We start from the raw sequence: 16,859 nt of genomic DNA, 5'->3' as shown, positions 1-16,859 counted from the left end.
TTAAAAAGAGGAAGGAAAAAAAAAAGGTCTTTGCAGCTCATGTAGCCAAGCATGGAATTCTGAGGATCCAGCCTACAGAACTTTGGAAGCATGAATCACCTAGTCTGTTCATTAATTTAAACCTGAGCTATTAAAAAGCTTCTTCAGAGAAATGGACATATTCAATTCATAGCTTTCCAAGCATCTCATCTTGGGAATGTACATGTGCAGGGAAGGGAATAACAGTATCAGGAATAGATAGGTTACAATATGCACCATGTGACTTCCCAAATCACTGAGATCACAGATCCATTTAAGTAATTATTATTTACCTTAGAGTTAATGTGACCAGCAACTCCTAACAAGGTCTATTTAACTCTCAGAGTAAAGGTTCATTTCAATGTTATTTTAGATAAATAAGAGATCATTTTCTCTTTGCAATGAATGTAGACAAATTTATATTTTCTTTCCTGAAAAATGTCAGAAAAAGTCAGCGGCCTTGCATTGTTTGCTGTACGTGACTTCTTTCTGGGACAACACGGTGACATTTCCGAAATGACTGTAAGTTTGGCTTTTTCCATTAGCACGAGATGGCATGGGATGGGAAATCTACACCCTCCATTAAAAAGCCAAGTGGCATTTTGAAAGCTAGTTTGACTCTCCCAAGACAGGCTTTCTTATCGCCCTCATGTCTGTCAGAAGGAAAGGAGAAATCTGAAGGAATCCCCTTTGGTTTGTGGCCTACAAAGCTAAGACTGTGAGCCTTAGCTCATGCTCCTGTTCTCTGAATACTGACCATGTTAACTTTTTCAAAAAGGCATAGTAAGGCACCCTACTGGCAAGTAAATAATAATCACAATCATAACAATAATCATAAAAAAAACTAAGCATTTGTATAGCATGTCAAGGTTTGTAAAGCAACCTGGGAGAGATGTAATTATCTGCCATTTTAAATCCATTTTACAGATGAGGAAACTAAGACTGAGAAATCAATGGAATTACTCATAGTCATACAGCTAGAAAGAGTCTGAAATAGGATCAGAGAATCCATCCGCCCCCCCCAGCTCCCCATGCGTGAGTCACCCTCCCTAGCGTCAGCCTCCCATCAGGGTTCAGAGGTTTTGATCTCTACTCCCTGTCCCTCACAAGTGGCCCGTGCTCCTTAGGAAAGCTAGGGTGAATCACAACTCTCAGTGCACCAGAAAATTCTCTAAGAATAGATATTATAGACAATGCAATGATATATGTTGAGGGAGGGTGTTTCACACAAGCAAATAAGGCAGCAGAGATGAATTCATTTTTAGTTCCATGAAGAAGAAAATGTGATTCACCATAGGACCCTACTGCTTGTATATGTTGGCAACAAGGCTAAAACTGTCCCATTCAAGGAATTCAGCTTTGTTGCTTTTTTTTTTTTGGTTTAGGTGGAAACCTGTGTGAAACTACCTTCCTCAATATACATCATGGTGTTACCTATAATTTATATTCTCACCCTAGATCTCCCAATGGGCATGAAGCAGAGTCAGGGTTTGAATCCAGGTCTTCCCCACTCCAAGGCTTGCCCTCTATTCCCTATATGAAGCTGCCTCTAAGTCAGGGGTGGGGAACGTGAAGCCTCAAGGCCACATGTAGCCATCTAGGTCCTTGGATGTGGCCTTTGGACTGAGTCCACATTTTACGGAATAAATTCTTTTATTAAGGGGATTTGTTTTGTGAAGTTTGGATTCAGTCAGAGGGCTGTACTTGAGGAGCTAGAGGGCCACATGTGGCCCCGAGGTCCCAGGTTTCTCACCACTGCTCTAACTTATTTGATCTTTTGTCAATTTACAAGTCATCTGTCAAAATACATCTGTGAATATGAGTAGTAGCATAGTAATCAGACAGTCAATAAGCAATTATTAATACTCACTATGTACCAGAAGCTACATTAAGCACTAAAGACATGAAGAGAAAGTCAAAAAATGTCCCTGCCTTCAGGGAACTTACACTCTAATAAGGGGGACAACATTCAGATAAATTGGTATCTGAAAGATACAGATAAGAGTAGATGTAAGATAATCTTAGAAGGAAAGCCATTGAGGGAGCAGGGAGGACTGGGAAAGGCTTCCTGCAGAAAGGAAAGTTTATAGTTGAAAGTGCTGAGTTCAAATCCTGACTTTCCTCTCAGTATTTAAGTGACTTTGGGCAAATTATTTGGCCTCCTCTGCCCTCAGTTTCTTCATCCATAAAATGGGGCAGTCAAACTAAATAACTCTAAGTTCTCCTCCTGTTCTAAATCTGTGAATTTCCACTTCAAATGCCCATGATTTAGAAAATAATCACACTTCACTTTCAATGTTAGCTGAACATGGGCTTAGCTAACAGTGAACATGGGCTCTTGGGCCTTGGAGCTAATTACCAAATCCACAAGCCCTCAGTTGATTTAATTTACCACATCTCTTCCAATGCTGAAAGTGGGTGGGTTGTAAAGGCCAGGAAGGATGTACTTAGGCATCTGCCATAAGTACGTGAAATATCCATTCTGTTCTCGACTGCCTCCTTCCCTGATAAAGACCAAGCTCCTTTGGCTGAATAAAGACCTCAAGAAAGCACAGGTTGAACAGAATTGTCCCTTGACTCTGGTGAGGGAGGCCTGACCAGCAGGGCGGAAGAGCTGGTGTCAGAAACCTGGGGCAGCTGCCCAGGCCTAGCCTGGAGAAAAAGCTTTCAAGGATGATTGTAAACATCCCTCTTGACCTCACACTATTTTCCTCTTTTCTTGACTACTAAAGTCAAGAAATGCTGGGGGAGATGCCTCAAGGTGATCAATCATGCCATCTGCTGAGGAGCAACACGATAAAGAAGCCTGGAAGTTAGTAAGTCCCAGGTTCAAATTCAGCCTCTAACCTAGACTGCCTAGGTAACCAGCAACTTTCTAAGACTCAATGTCAGGGATTAATGGGAAAATGAAAATAAAAAAAAAATTAAAATTTCCCAATGATCAGATTTGTCCTTGGAGGCAACTTAGTACATTGGAGTCAAAATAGTGAACTGGATTGAAATCTCAATGCCGTCACTTACTTCCTCTCTAATCTCAAGCTGGTCAATTCATTTCTCTAAGTTTCACTTTCCTTGTGTATAAAACGAGGAATTGGACTAGATGGCATCTCTCTGAGGCCTCTTCTGCCTTGAAATATGTGATCCCATGAAAAGGTTGAATTAGCACATAATGGCTTCCTCATCATTGAATATCTTCAAACTCAAGTTGGATAACCAAGGTAGATGGACTTCTTCTTTTTTTGTGTGTGTGTGGGGTGGGTGTCAGACCAAATAGCCGCCCCTATCTCTTCCCACAGTGTAACCCCATAATTCATCACTGTAAATTATAGACAAGCTGTCTCTCTCCATCAGTGGAAGGAATTTCACTTATATTATTTCACTTAAGGAAAATCACCTTATAAAGATGAAATTCACAAGTCTGGATCAAAAACAAACAAACTAAAAAAACCCCAAAAACTAACAACATTTCAAGCCCCCCCCCAAGTTACCTTGTATTTAGGAATGGTCTTTAGTAGCTCTTTCACTGGGACATCAGTGCCAACCACTCCAAGCAGAATCCCTTTAGATCTCTGTTAACAATGACAGTGATTTTGAAAAAGATCATTAGAGATGAGATATCAAATTCTGTTAAAAAAAATACACATTTAGGAATTATCCATTGTACCAAATGAAGAAGGAAAGTGAGTCAGGTTCCCCTAAGGGAAGAGAGGAAAACCTGCTACAACCTTGGAGGAAGGAGTTGTAGCTCATCCAGCAAATTCATTCATGTAGCAAAAAAAATCTTTCTTTGTTTAGAAAATTAGAGGTCAATAAGAGAAGAGAGAAGGCAGATAGAATGGGGTGTGAACTGGGGGACACAGTGGGGAGAAGCAAAACACTTTTGAGGAGGGACAGGGTGAGAGGAGAATGACAGAAGGATTAAAAAAGGGGAGATAGGATGGAGGGAAATGTACAGCTATTAATCACATCTGTGAAAAAAATGCAGCAAGTATCTCTGATAAAGGCCTCATTTCTCAAATATGCAGAGAACTGAGGCAACTTTATAAGAATACAAGTCATCCCCTAATTGACAAATGGTTATAGGATATGAACAAGTAGTTTTCAAAAAAAGAAATTAAAGGTATCTATAGTCATATAAGAAAATGCTTTAAATCACTACCGATTAGAGAAATGCACATTAAAACAACTCTGAGGTACCACCTAACACTCATCAGATTGGTTAATATGACAGAAAAGGAAAATGACAAATGGTGGAGGGGACGCAACAAAATGAGGAAAGCAATGCACAGTTAGTAAAGTTGTGAACTGATCCAACCATTTTGGAGAGCAATTTGGAACTATGACCAAAGGGCTATAAAATTGTGCTTACCTTTGACCCAGCAATACAACTACTAGGTCTGTATCCCAAATAGATCAAAAAGAAGGGGAAAGGACCCATTTGAACAAAATATATTTATTAACAGCTCTTTTTGTGGTGGCAAAGAATTGGAACTTAAGGGGATGCCCATCAGCTGGATGTTGACTGAACAAGTTGTGGTATGTGGTTATGAAGCAATACTATTATACTATAAGAAATACTGCCCAAAGGGCTACACAAATGTGCAGACCCTTTGACCCAGCAATAGCACTTCTAGGTCTGCATCCCAAAGAGATCAAACAAATGGGAAAAGGAGCCATATTCATAGCAGCTCTTTCTGTGGTGGCAAAGAATTGGAAACTGAGAGGATGCCCATCAACTGGGGAATGGCTGAACAAGTTGTGGTATATGAATGTAATGGAATACTATTGTGCTATAAGAAATGATGAACAGGCTGACTTCAGAAAAGCCTGGAAAGACTTGTATGGTCTGATGCTGAGTGAAGTGAGCAGAACCAAGAGAACGTTATACACAATAACAGCCACGTTGTGCTATGACTAAGATTGTTAAACTGAATCCTTCTCAGCTTTATGAGGATCTAAGACATCTCCAGAGGCCTTGGGATGGAAAATCTTGTCCACATCCAAAGAAAGAACTATGGACATTGAATCACTATCACTTATTTTTACCTTCTGGTGAGTTTTGTTTCATCTTTCTGATGGTTCTTCCTGTTGGTTTTAATTTTTACTTACAACTTCACTAATGTGAAAATATGTTAAATGGATATGTAAATGTAAAGCCTATATCAGATTGTGCGCTGTCTTGGGGAGGGTTGGGGGGAGGAAGGGGGAGAAAAATTTTCAACTCAAAAGCGTATGGAAGTGATTCTTGATAAATCAAAATAAATTAATAAAATTTAAAAAAAAAGAAATATAATTATGCTATAAAAAGTGACACGGGGGGAGTTAGAAAAAACCCAGAAAGATTCATGTGAACTGAAGCAAAGTGATACTGTATGATGATCGATTGTGAATGACTTAGCTACTCTGATCCAGACAATGACTCAATACAATTCCAAGGGACCCATGAAGAAAAATGCTATCCATCACCAGGGAGAGAAATGATAAACTCTGAATGCAGATGGAAGCAGAATTTTTTTTTTTATTTTTTACTTTTTTTTGTTTGTTTTTTCTTTTTTTGGCTGTTTTCTTTCACAACATGACTGCACATGTATAATCTATATCAAATTTCTTGCCTTCTCAATGAGAGAGATGGGAAGGAGAAAGTGAGAAAATTTGGAGCTCCAAATTTTATTTATTTTTTTCTATTTTTTTTTATTTTTTTAATATAAATTTGTTTATTTTTAGTTTTGAACATTCACTTCCATAAGTTTTTGAGTTCCAAATATTCACCCCATCTCCCCCTCACCCCACCCCAAGATGTCATGCATTCTGAATATCCCTTCCCCTAGTCTGTCCTCTCTTCTATCTCTCTGCACTTCTCTTATCCCCTTCCCCTTCTATTTTCCTGTAGGGCAGGACAGACTTCTGTACCCCATTTCCTATATTTCTTATTTCCCAGTAGCATGTGAAAACATTTTTTAATAAAAACATATGTTTTTAAAACTTTAGGTTTCAAATTTTCTGTCTTCCTCCCTCCCCACCCACCCTTATTGAAAAGGCAAGCAATTCAATATAGGTTGTACATGTGCAGTTATGCAAAACACGTCCATAGTAGACATGTTGTGAAAAACTAACTCTATTTCCCTTAATCCTATCCTGCCCTCCCATTTATTCTATTCTTTCTTTTGACCCTGTCCCTCCTCAGAAGTATTTACTTCTGATTACCCCCTTTCCAATCTGCCCTCCTCTCTATCATCCCCTGTCTCTTGCCCCTTCTCCCCCTATTTTCATGTAGGGTAAGACAGATTTCCATACCCAATTAAATGTGTATGTTATTCCCTCCTCAAGCCAAATCCTATGAGAATAAGATTCACTCATTCCCTCTCACCTTCCCCTGTTTCCCCTTCCACTGTAAGAGACTTTTCTGGTTTTTTTTTTTTGTAGATATTTACCCCATTCTACCTCTCCCTTTCTTCTTCTCTGAGTATAATCCTCTCTCATCCCTTAATTTTATTCTCCAGATATGACCCCTTAATCTTCAACTCACCCTGTGCCCTCTATCTATCTATATATACATACATATAATTTTTTTCCTCCAACTACCCTGATACTGACAAAGGTCTCATGAGTTATAAATATCATCTTTCCATGCAGGAATGTAAACAGTTCAATCTTAATAAGTCTCTATGATTTCTCTTTCCTGTTTACCTCTTCATGTTCCACTTGAGTCCTGTATTTGAAAGTCAAATTTTCTATTCAGCTCTGGTCTTTTCATCAAGAATGCTTGAAAGTCCTCTATTTCACTGAATGACCATTTTTCCACTGTGGGATTATACTCAGTTTTGCTGGGTAGGTGATTCTTGGTTGTAATCCTATCTCCTTTGCCCTCCAGAATATTATATTCCATGTCCTGTGGTCCTTTAATGTAGAAGCTGCTAAATCTTGTGTTATCCTGATTGTGTTTCCACAGTACTTGAACTGTTTCCTTCTGGCAGCTTGTAATATTTTCTCCTTGACCTGGGAACTCTGGAATTTGGCTATAATATTCCTAGGAGTTTTCCTTTGGGGATCTCTTTCAGGAGGAGATCTGTGGATTCTTTCAATTTCTATTTTGCCCTCTGGTTCTACTGTATCAGGGCAGTTTTCCTTGATAATTTCTTGAAAGATGATGTCTAGGCTCTTTTTTTGATCATGGCTTTCAGATAGTCCAATAATTTTTAAATTCTCTCTCCTGGATCTATTTTCCAGGTCAGTTGTTTTTCCAATGAGATATTTCACATTGTTTTCTAATTTTTCATTCTTTTGGATTTGTTCTACTGTTCGTGATTTCTCATAAAGTCACTATCTTCCAATTGCTCTATTCTAATTTTTAAGGAAGTATTTTCTTCAGTAATCTTTTGGACTTCCTTTTCCATTTGGCCAATTTTTCTTTTTAGGGCATTTTTCTCCTCATTGGCTTTTTGGACCTCTTTTGCCATTTGGGTTAGGCTATTTTTTAAGGTGTTATTTTCTTCAGTATTTTTTTGGGTCTCCTTTAGCAAGCTGTTGACTTGTTTTTCATGATTTTCTTGCATCACTTCATTTCTCTTCCCAGTTTTCCTCTACTTCCTTACTTGCTTCTCAAAATCCCTTTTGAGCTCTTCCAAGGCCTGGACTGATTCATATTTTTCTTGGAGGCTTTGGATGTAGGAGCTTGACTTTGTTGTCTTCTTCTGGTTGTATATTTTGATCTTCTTTTCACCAAAGTAAGATAATAAAGTCTGACTCTTTTTGTACTGCTTGCTCATGATTCTGGCCAATTACTTGAGTTTTAAACTCTTTGTTAAGGTATGAATCTGCTTCTAATGTGGAGAATGTACTGTCCCAAGCTTCGGGGGGTTTGTACAGCTGTTTTCAGAGATACTTGTAGGGCCCTGAAATTTTCAGTTCTTCCAAGGTGGTATGATAAGGGTCGAGGTGTTTACTCCTTTCCTGGCCTGCGACTACAAGTACTCCTTTCTGTCCTGTAACCGTGAGGAGGGGCTCCTCTCCACAATCGCGCTACAAGCTCCACCAAGCCAGCGCTCCTCCTCACTGCAGCACCTCGGCCCAGAGCTGTGGCCCAGATCCAAACACGGGCAAAGCAAGAGATTCCTGCCTCAGCACTGGCAAAGAGATCCCTGCAGTCCCTCTCTGATCAGCCACTGGATTCCCCCTCAGTCTGTGGGCCGGAAGCTCAGAAAGCAGCTGCCCCCCCCCCAATGCCACGCTCTTGGGGAACAGAGCTGAAACCCAGCCTTCCTCTCTGACCACTGACAGAAACAGACTTTTCCCACTGACCTTCTAAGTTGTCTTTGGCATTGGTGGATTGAGGAGTCTGGAAACCTCCACAGCTGCCCGCGATTCAGTCCTCTGAGGCCTGCTCCAGGTTTGCTGTGGCCTGCGAGCCCACGCTGCGCTGCGCTCCCAGCCTGGCGCAATACACCTTTCTGATCAATCATCCACGTTGTCTTGGGCTGGAAATTTGTTTCACTCTGTCTTTTTGTGGGTTCTGCTGCTTCAGAATTTGTTTAGAGCCATTTTTTATGAGTATTTGGAGGGGTTTGGGGGGATAGCTCAAGTAAGTCACTGCTTTCACTCTGCCATCTTGGCTCCGCCCCTCAGCTCCAAATTTTAGAAAATGAATTTTTAAAATTGTTTTTCCATGTAATTAAAAATATATATATCAATGAAACACCAAAATAAAAAAAGAAAGAAAATTAGAAGTCAGGTTGGGGCTGAAGGGGAGAAGATTCCAAAGTTATAATCACTCAAGCAAACATCAAGCATTTATTAAGAATTTATTTTGAGTCAGGAACTATGGCATTGTGGGTAGAGAGCAGATGTCAAAGACAGGAATACCTGTTTTCTCTGACCTGACTGCTTATCGGACTTTAATACATCCTCTCAGTGATGTAGGCAAACCTCTAAGAGTCTAAATCACAGAAGAGGTGTCAACTTTCATTGGGAGGCATATTTCCCTCATTGGGGAGTTCCCTGTACTAATACAATCGCAGGTCAAGTCCTCTCATGCTAAGTGCTGGGGACACAAAGAAAAATCTACAAGGAGTTGAAACTCTAATGGGGGACACACCACACACGTAACTAGGTATATAGCATACCAACTGAGTAGATGGAAATTAACCTAGATCCCCGCATGAAGCATATTTACAAGGCACTGCCAGCTTGTATCTGGGAGAGAGAAGGAAAAGAGTCAGAAAAAGATGGAGCCATACTGAGAGATGTATCCATGATTCCAGTCCCAGAATCAGAGCTTACAAGCTGGAAGGGACCTCAGATGCCATCTAGTCCAAAGCCTTCATTTTACAAATAGGGAAACTGAGAGGCAGAACAGTTGGGATTTGGTCCCAGGTCCTCAGAGCCCAAACCTATCCTCTTTTCCCAGGGTAGCATGCTTCCTCCTGGAAGGTTCTGGAAAAGGAAGCTTGTAAGACCTCTGTAAGAAAAGGCAGAAAAACTCACATGGGATGAAGCTATCTCATCTGTGAAGAACAAATCGATTATTGTCTGTTTCCTTAAGGCAGCTTTGGGTCGAATCTGTGAGTTCGCTGGTTTAGAAAATGCCCTCTTTTTAATTCACTTCAGAGACTTGTCTGTAACTTATGTTTTCAGAAGATTGACTTGGTGGGGCATTCAAGAAGTTAAGTGACCTGTTCAAGGTCCCACTGAATGTGTCAAATGTATTAAAGGAAGGAACTGAATCCAGGACTTCTGAGTCCAAGGTAGGCTCCGTATTACCTTATGCCTCTGTCTTTTCCCTCCTTTGCCTTCAGGAAAATAATTGTAAAATTAACCAATAAACATTTAAGTGTCTACTAGGTACTTGGCACCATCATAGGCATGGAGGTAACAAATACAAAGATGAGATAGCCTACACCTTCAAAGACCTTACTTTCTACTAGAAGGGGTAGAGATACAGGTTCAGGGGTTAGTAAACTCAGGACAGATGCAAGAGAAATAGAGGATAATCTAGTGCAGTGGGAGGGGGAGGAGGCAGGCACTAAAACTGAAAGAAATGGGGAAAGCTTCCTGAAGGAGGGAGATCATAAAGTGAGCTCTGAGAAGGGAGCAAGTGATTCCCAGAGGGGATCAGAGGAAGAGGAGCATTCTAGGCTCAGAGGACAATTAGCCTGGGTAAAGAGTCTGAGATTGAGAATGGAATATTATGTATGTAAAACCCCACTGGCCAGTTCAATTGAATCACCGAAACAGTGATGGTGAGGAATATACAATCAACCTGCAAAGATATTCTATAGCCAGATCTGCAGGGCTTTAATGTCCACGGGAAAATTGGATTTTATCCTAAGGAAATGGGGAGCTCCTGATGCTTCGTTAGGAGAGAAGTGATATGTTAAGATCTTCACTATGATGAATATCACTTTAGCAGATTTATAGAGACAAGATTGGAAAGGGGAAACACTGAGGCAGGGAGATAAATCAGGAGACTATCGCAATAGTCCTGCTGAGAATTGGCAAACCCTCCCTTGTCATAATCAGAAGGACCTCCATGGCTCTTCCTTTCTTGAGTACTGGATCCTTTAAAATATGGAGATTTTTGTGTTTGGAATGCAATGAAATAATTTATGTTTGGATACCTCTGGAATCTGTCTAGTTATCCTGTTTCTAGTTATCCTGACTACAGATGGATCCTCTAGAAAAAAAAAATCATAAACACCCAAACCTGAGATGTAGCAAGGCTGACAAGCACCTTTGAATTGGCTCATTACAATGCCAAAGGGAGAAATCAACACTTACAGTTTCATTTTGCTTGCTGAAAACAGGCATGGCGACTGTCGTCATCAAAACCATCCCCTGATCTTCAGCAAGCTAGAAGAGAAAGAAAAAATAGGTTATTGGCAGTCCACCTTTACTTTTAGCAAAGGTATCTTAGGAAATGAAGCTTAGTTCAAGAGCATTGTCAAACATTCATGGCCTCTTCTTTATACAACTTAGGGTTGGTTGCCTTGACTACACAGAAATCAGTCACATTTCTCCAGCATCTCCAATGCCAGGCTAGCTCAATTATTACCGTCCTGTGCCCCAGATCAACCAGGAGTGAAGCTAGAAGACCTAGAACCCAAATAGGGTGTGTTCAAAAAGATTCCAAAAGGCAAGCTAGAGGCCAAAGGGTAGCTGTAGAGACAAAAATCACAGGTCTTTGGAAGAAGACAGTACCAGCAGCCAGTAAGGATCTCCATTTAGACAAAGTTCCATGAAATTTGAGTTCTGGATTAATAGGATAGCAGTGCAGCTGTTTGAACAACCCATAGTTACAACAGCTGACATTGATAGAATGATAATAAATGATAACATTTAAATAGCTGTTAAGGTTTGCAAAGCACTTTATTCATAAGTTATCTCATTTAATCCTCACAACAACCCTGTAAGACTGGTTACTATTATTATTTCCATTTTTATAAATGAGGAAATTGAGGCATAGAGGGGTTAATGGACCTGCCCAGGTTCACAAAACTAGTAAATGTCTGAGGCTGAACTTGAATGTAGATCTTCTAACTCCAAGGCCTTTATTCTTTCCACTAGACTCCATGGCCTATCACGGATGCCACAGGTATTTGGTACTAAGCATGGCTGGAGTTATTAAGATCTATTTTTCTATTGACAAAAAACGTGACAAAATCAGTGAATGCTTGTAAGCATTATTATTTCAGAAATAGGAGAACTGAGCTGTACCTAATCAGATATTAAGCTTGGCTATAGCTTTCATTTCAATCATATGGCAATTCTATACTTTAGCAATACAATATTGCGCAACACACACACACACACCTTTTTCCCCCCTACCTTATGGTAAACTGATATGAAAATGACCAGCTCCTAATCCAGTCCTAAGTAAACAAAGGAAAGGGCGTAAGCCCCATTTGGCCCTCTCCACCACATGATGATCTCAACTTTAACTCACCAGGGGAGGTCTTGGCCGTGCGTGTGACCAGACTGTGGGAATGGAATTTGTCTGCCTGTTCAGCTTTCTAGTCAATCATGGCTCATCTAGATGGGGAAAGGAATACTACAGGGGAAGGAGGGAAGGGAGCGGGGACAGGAACTCAGAAATATGTTTGCTGTTTGCATGCCATGAAGCATACGGGATTTGGAGTCAGAGCACTGGGTTCAAATCCTGATTCTGCCCCTTGACACCTGGGTGACTCACTTCTCTGAATTGTTTCACCTATTGAATGAGGGAGCATGGATTTAATGACTGCTAGCTCCCCTTCTAGCTCAAAATCTGGGATCCCAAGGCACTCTTAGCATGTTGTGGCTCCTGGCTGAACCCTGAACCCTGGGGATGCTCACAGTTGTAAGCAGGGATCTATGACCTCATAAGGGGCCAATAATCTCTTTGACATCAGAAGACCTGAGCTCACTCTGGAGATGAACAGACTTTAAAGGCTACTTAGTTAACTTCCTTCATTATATAAATGAGGAGACTGAGGCCCAGGCAGTTTATGAGGCTTGCCCAGGGTCACATGGTAGCTTGTAAGTGGCTGAGACGGGATTTGAACCCAAGTCTTTTCACTGGAGATCCAGGAATCTTTCTCCTGAATTACACAGATGAGAATGTACTTTCTTTTACTCCTCTGCCTAATAGTGAAAAAGAACATATATTTGCTCCCAGGATGTTAATCTATGAAACATCTGCAGTGTGCCAGCCACTGTGTGCGACTCTGGGGAGCCAAAGACAAATGAGATAGTTGCTGCCCTCAAAGAGCTTACATTCTACTTAAGGAGACAACATGGACATATAGAAGTATATACAAACTAGCTAGCCATTGCCTCCTCAAACCTGATAGCTTTTAACACTGAAAGGGCTTGGGGAATTTGGGGGAGTGGGGGTGAGGGGAAGGTCCATTCATAGCCCACCACATACTACAGAGGCTGCTTGGGTGGAAGCTACCCTTATGATTCATGTACAAGGTTTCCAAGAAAAACTCAGACAGCGAATAAACATTTATGTTAATGGAGGGGGGTGAGAGGTTACTGTTGTCCACCTGGGCAAACTTCCAGCAAAGTGAAGTCCAAGTGGGGATCCTAATAGAAAGTTCTCTTCCAGTAGGCTTGCCCACGTGGACCATCTGTATCTGGATGGTGTGGGGCTGGTGCTCGGTCCCATAATGAGAATATATTCAGCCAGATCCTTCATTTCCTATTCTACATGACGGGGTGCTCTGGTATCAAAGGAAATGATGAATAATGCTGAACATCTGGTTTATAAAACACACACTTGCTCAACGGATCGACAGCTTCCTGTCAGTTTCCCAAGTTAATCATGCATGTGGGGGAGTTTGAACATGCATTTGCTCTCTTCTGCTAGGTTCATGTTTAAGTACCGGGGCTCAGTCCCAAACGGACCAGGCCTTGATGTGCACAGACCTCAGGCTGGGGCCCTCATGGGAGTAAATAGAGCATATGTGTATATTTATTTCTACCATATATGGTTAGATATATTTACTTATACTCTATATGTGTATGCGTATGTATATATAGCATGGTATGGTGCATATGTCTGTGTTTGTATGCATATGTATGTTTCACTGTCTAGTCTGCTTTGATACACCATGAAAATCCATTATTGGTCCATAAACTCCTCACTGAAGCTATTGTCAAGCTGGTGGCAAACTGCCAACTACCAAACCTCTCTTCTGACTGATGTTCAGGAAGTCAGCAGGTACTGATGGGAGCAGGGAGGCAGGGGAAGGGGGTAGGGAGGCAACCTAGGATAAGGAATAGAGTCAAGCGAAGAATCAGGCACAACTGGGCTCCAGTCTCCCTTCTATCCATACTGGTTATATGACCCTGGGCAAGTCACTTAATGTCTCAGAAAGCCAGACAACTCTCTATGGCTATATGTTGCAGAGTGTTTATGACCTGTCTTAGTAGATAGGGTGATTTTTCATTGAGTTCCTTATGAATTCAGAAAAATAAGGCCAGGGGGAAAAGGTCACTGAGTCCAGAGGTCCTGAGTCCATGAGTCTTTTCAGCACATAAGACCATGGTAAATAGAGTCCCAGGATTTAAAGCAGAAATAGATCTCCAATAAACTTTAGTCTGATGATTTTATAGGTAAGGAAACATAAGTGGCTTGCTCAAAGACACATAGTTAATAGAAGCTTGAACATGGGTCTTCTGATTCCAGTCCCAATGTTCCATCCTATACACCACAGCTATAAATAAAGTTATTTTACATAGCAAGTTAATCATAAATGTGGGGGAGTATGAATGTGCATTTCCTAACTTCTGTGACATTCAAGGGGAAAACTGCCCAGAAAGAAATGATGATCCCAGGCATATTTTTATGTATTAGAAACTTTGTGGTGATGGGAGACTCCAAAGATAGCTAGGAGAAAGCCGCTACTGTCCACGTACCCATTCCACCAGAGAAGATAAGAGAATCTGTCTCCAAATAGCATTAAAATCCTCAATTATGCCACATAATAATTGGGAAAAAATTTAATTCTGGGTGACAGAGAAAAATTAATGCTATATTTAATTAGGTTTTAATATATTTAAACTGCTCAGAAGAGAGGTTTTGTCTTTTACAAACAGATAAGGAAGATGGTATGGGGGTCAAATAACTGGCTTTGGGGCCAGGAAGCCTGGGATCCAAGTTCTGTTTCTGACAGGTACTGGCTGTTGGACCCTGGACAAGTCTCTTAAACTCTCAATGTCCCAGAGAACTCTCTAAGTCTGAAAGTTACCAATGAATTGTTGAGCTCTATCAGTAGAGGAGGTTTCCATAATAGAGTTGCCTATTCCCATGAAATCAGATTGGGATTGAAAAAATAAAAACTCTATGTGAGAAACAAGCATACCTACAGGAAGCCAATTTGGCATGACTCCACTGTAGGGAAATCTCCATTAATGCTGGGATGGGGTAAGAGAATAAAGCAAATCAGCATAAGGTCATCATGGTTCAACTGTGCTTCAAAGAAGAATGTTCCTCCACTGTCTACAGACAATCAACTAGCATTTATCAAGTACTTCCTCTTCTGCCAGGAAATTTTCTTCATGTGAGGAATACAATCACAAATATGAAACAATTCCTGCCCTCAAGGAATATATAGTTTATCAAGGCAAGCGACATATATAGATATAGCCACAGATATCGACATCAATATAGTTATGTATAAAAGACATCCAGGGTAATGTGGAGGAGAGAGAAAGATTAGCACTGGAGAAAAGAGAAGGAAGGTAGAGAAAGATACAGTTTGAAACAAGTAATACCAACACTGTTTCAGAGATCAGACAAGTAGGGAAAGTTGTGGATAGCTGGGAGAAAGGAACTTGATAAACTATATGTTCCTTGAGGGCAGGAATTGTTTCATATTTATAAATAGAAGGGTCTATAAATACCCTTCTAGCATGTAGCTAGGCAAAAGTTATGGCCATACAGCCTTAAACTTGCTGGATTATTTCCTGACTCTACACTCAAAAATTCAGAGCTTGCTGGCTAGTGTGGGATCTTTGATAGAACCTTGCCCTAGAAGGATGTTTATAGACCCTTCTAACAACTGTTATAATGTCTTGGTACAAAAAGATAAATACCCTTATGTGGAGAAATTAATAGGCAACATTGGACATATCACACTGATTAGCCACAGTTGATCATACTATACCTTGACCTTAATGTTGTGACATCATTGGTTCCTTTCACTTATGAAAGACTAACAGCTTAGGCACATAAGTTGAAATTTAGGGATTCACTGGACTTTTCTATGTGTAACTCAGGAAAAAAATGTTTTTGAAAGATGAGAACAGTGTTCACTATCAGAAGATGGTAACATTATCCAGTGAAAGTCCTGAGATTTGCCCCAACTTTGGCTTAAATATTGGGTGACAGTTATGGATGGTGTTACTATTGGCTGAATTCTCTCAAAAGACATCACTTTGGGATGTTAACAAGATCATTGAATCATAAGATTAAAGATCTGGAACTGAAAACCACATTAGGGATCATCTTTTCTTTGTGTTATGGACCCCATTGGCAATCTGGTGAAGTTTAAAGACCTCTTCTCAGACTAATTGTTTTTAATGTGTAAAATTACTGTCGAATCCAATTAAATATCAAATATAAATATGGAAATATATATTCTTAAAACTACACAAAGCCCTGGCAAAGAATCTTTGATCTGTTCCAATATCTTCAGTAAATAGATAAGGAGTTTAAATTATAGTAGAAGAGTGATATTACTTAACCCCCAAAAAGAAAAATGATATTAGAGGTCCTAGAGGTGTCAACTTCCAAAGCCATCCCTGAACAGCATCGAAGTGGGAAAGGGGCAAGGCACAAATGTGGAACATTGAATATGATATCATTCTTTGTTGATATATTGATCAGTTTTGCCCTTTTTTTGTTCTTTAAAAATATTTTGTATAAGAGATGGTTCTCAAGGAAGGCAGAGGGTCAGGATATAGAGGGGAATATAAGCTATGTAAAAACAAAAATATATTAAGAAATCCTATTTAAACAAGATGAGAAGGGAGAGTAGCACATAATTAATAGTCATAACTAAGGATGTGCATGATATGAACCCACAAAATTTAGATAGCAGTAGAATAGATTAGGAAATATAAACCAACTACATGTTATATTCAACAGCCATATGGAAAGAGGAAACTACATGTAGACTTGGAGCAGAAATTGTGCCTCAGGTAAATATTTTATAAAGGTTGTGGGGGCAAATAGTGTTTCAGAGAAGTCAACGGTAAACATGTATATAGTTATAAGAGATAAGCAGGGAAAAATAGTACACCTATAGGCACCTATGCAGGGTTCGTCTCCTCCCTCATTTCAAGGGTTAGGACTTGAT

At 40.2% G+C, this 16,859-nt stretch overlaps 1 protein-coding gene across 4 annotated transcripts in view; it reads right to left on the bottom strand.

Annotated features, from left to right (window-relative positions):
- CACNA2D3 (calcium voltage-gated channel auxiliary subunit alpha2delta 3) overlaps positions 1-16,859 on the bottom strand; it is a 1,023,339-nt gene that overhangs the window by 265,448 nt on the left and 741,032 nt on the right. For all 4 annotated transcript variants that reach the window (XM_020970614.2, XM_020970616.2, XM_020970615.2 and 1 more), the window contains 2 exons: positions 10,792-10,863; positions 3,507-3,587 (listed from right to left, as the gene is read on the bottom strand). In XM_020970614.2, the coding sequence (XP_020826273.1) occupies positions 3,507-3,587; positions 10,792-10,863 (153 nt within the window). The remainder of the gene's footprint in view (positions 1-3,506; positions 3,588-10,791; positions 10,864-16,859) is intronic.

The sequence above is a fragment of the Phascolarctos cinereus genome, unplaced genomic scaffold, assembly GCF_003287225.1.
Source record: "Phascolarctos cinereus isolate Bilbo 61053 unplaced genomic scaffold, phaCin_HiC Scaffold_4;HRSCAF=312, whole genome shotgun sequence".
Lineage (NCBI taxonomy): Eukaryota > Metazoa > Chordata > Mammalia > Diprotodontia > Phascolarctidae > Phascolarctos > Phascolarctos cinereus.
Note: the sequence above shows the minus strand (reverse complement) of the source record. Positions and strands in the feature narration are given on the sequence as shown.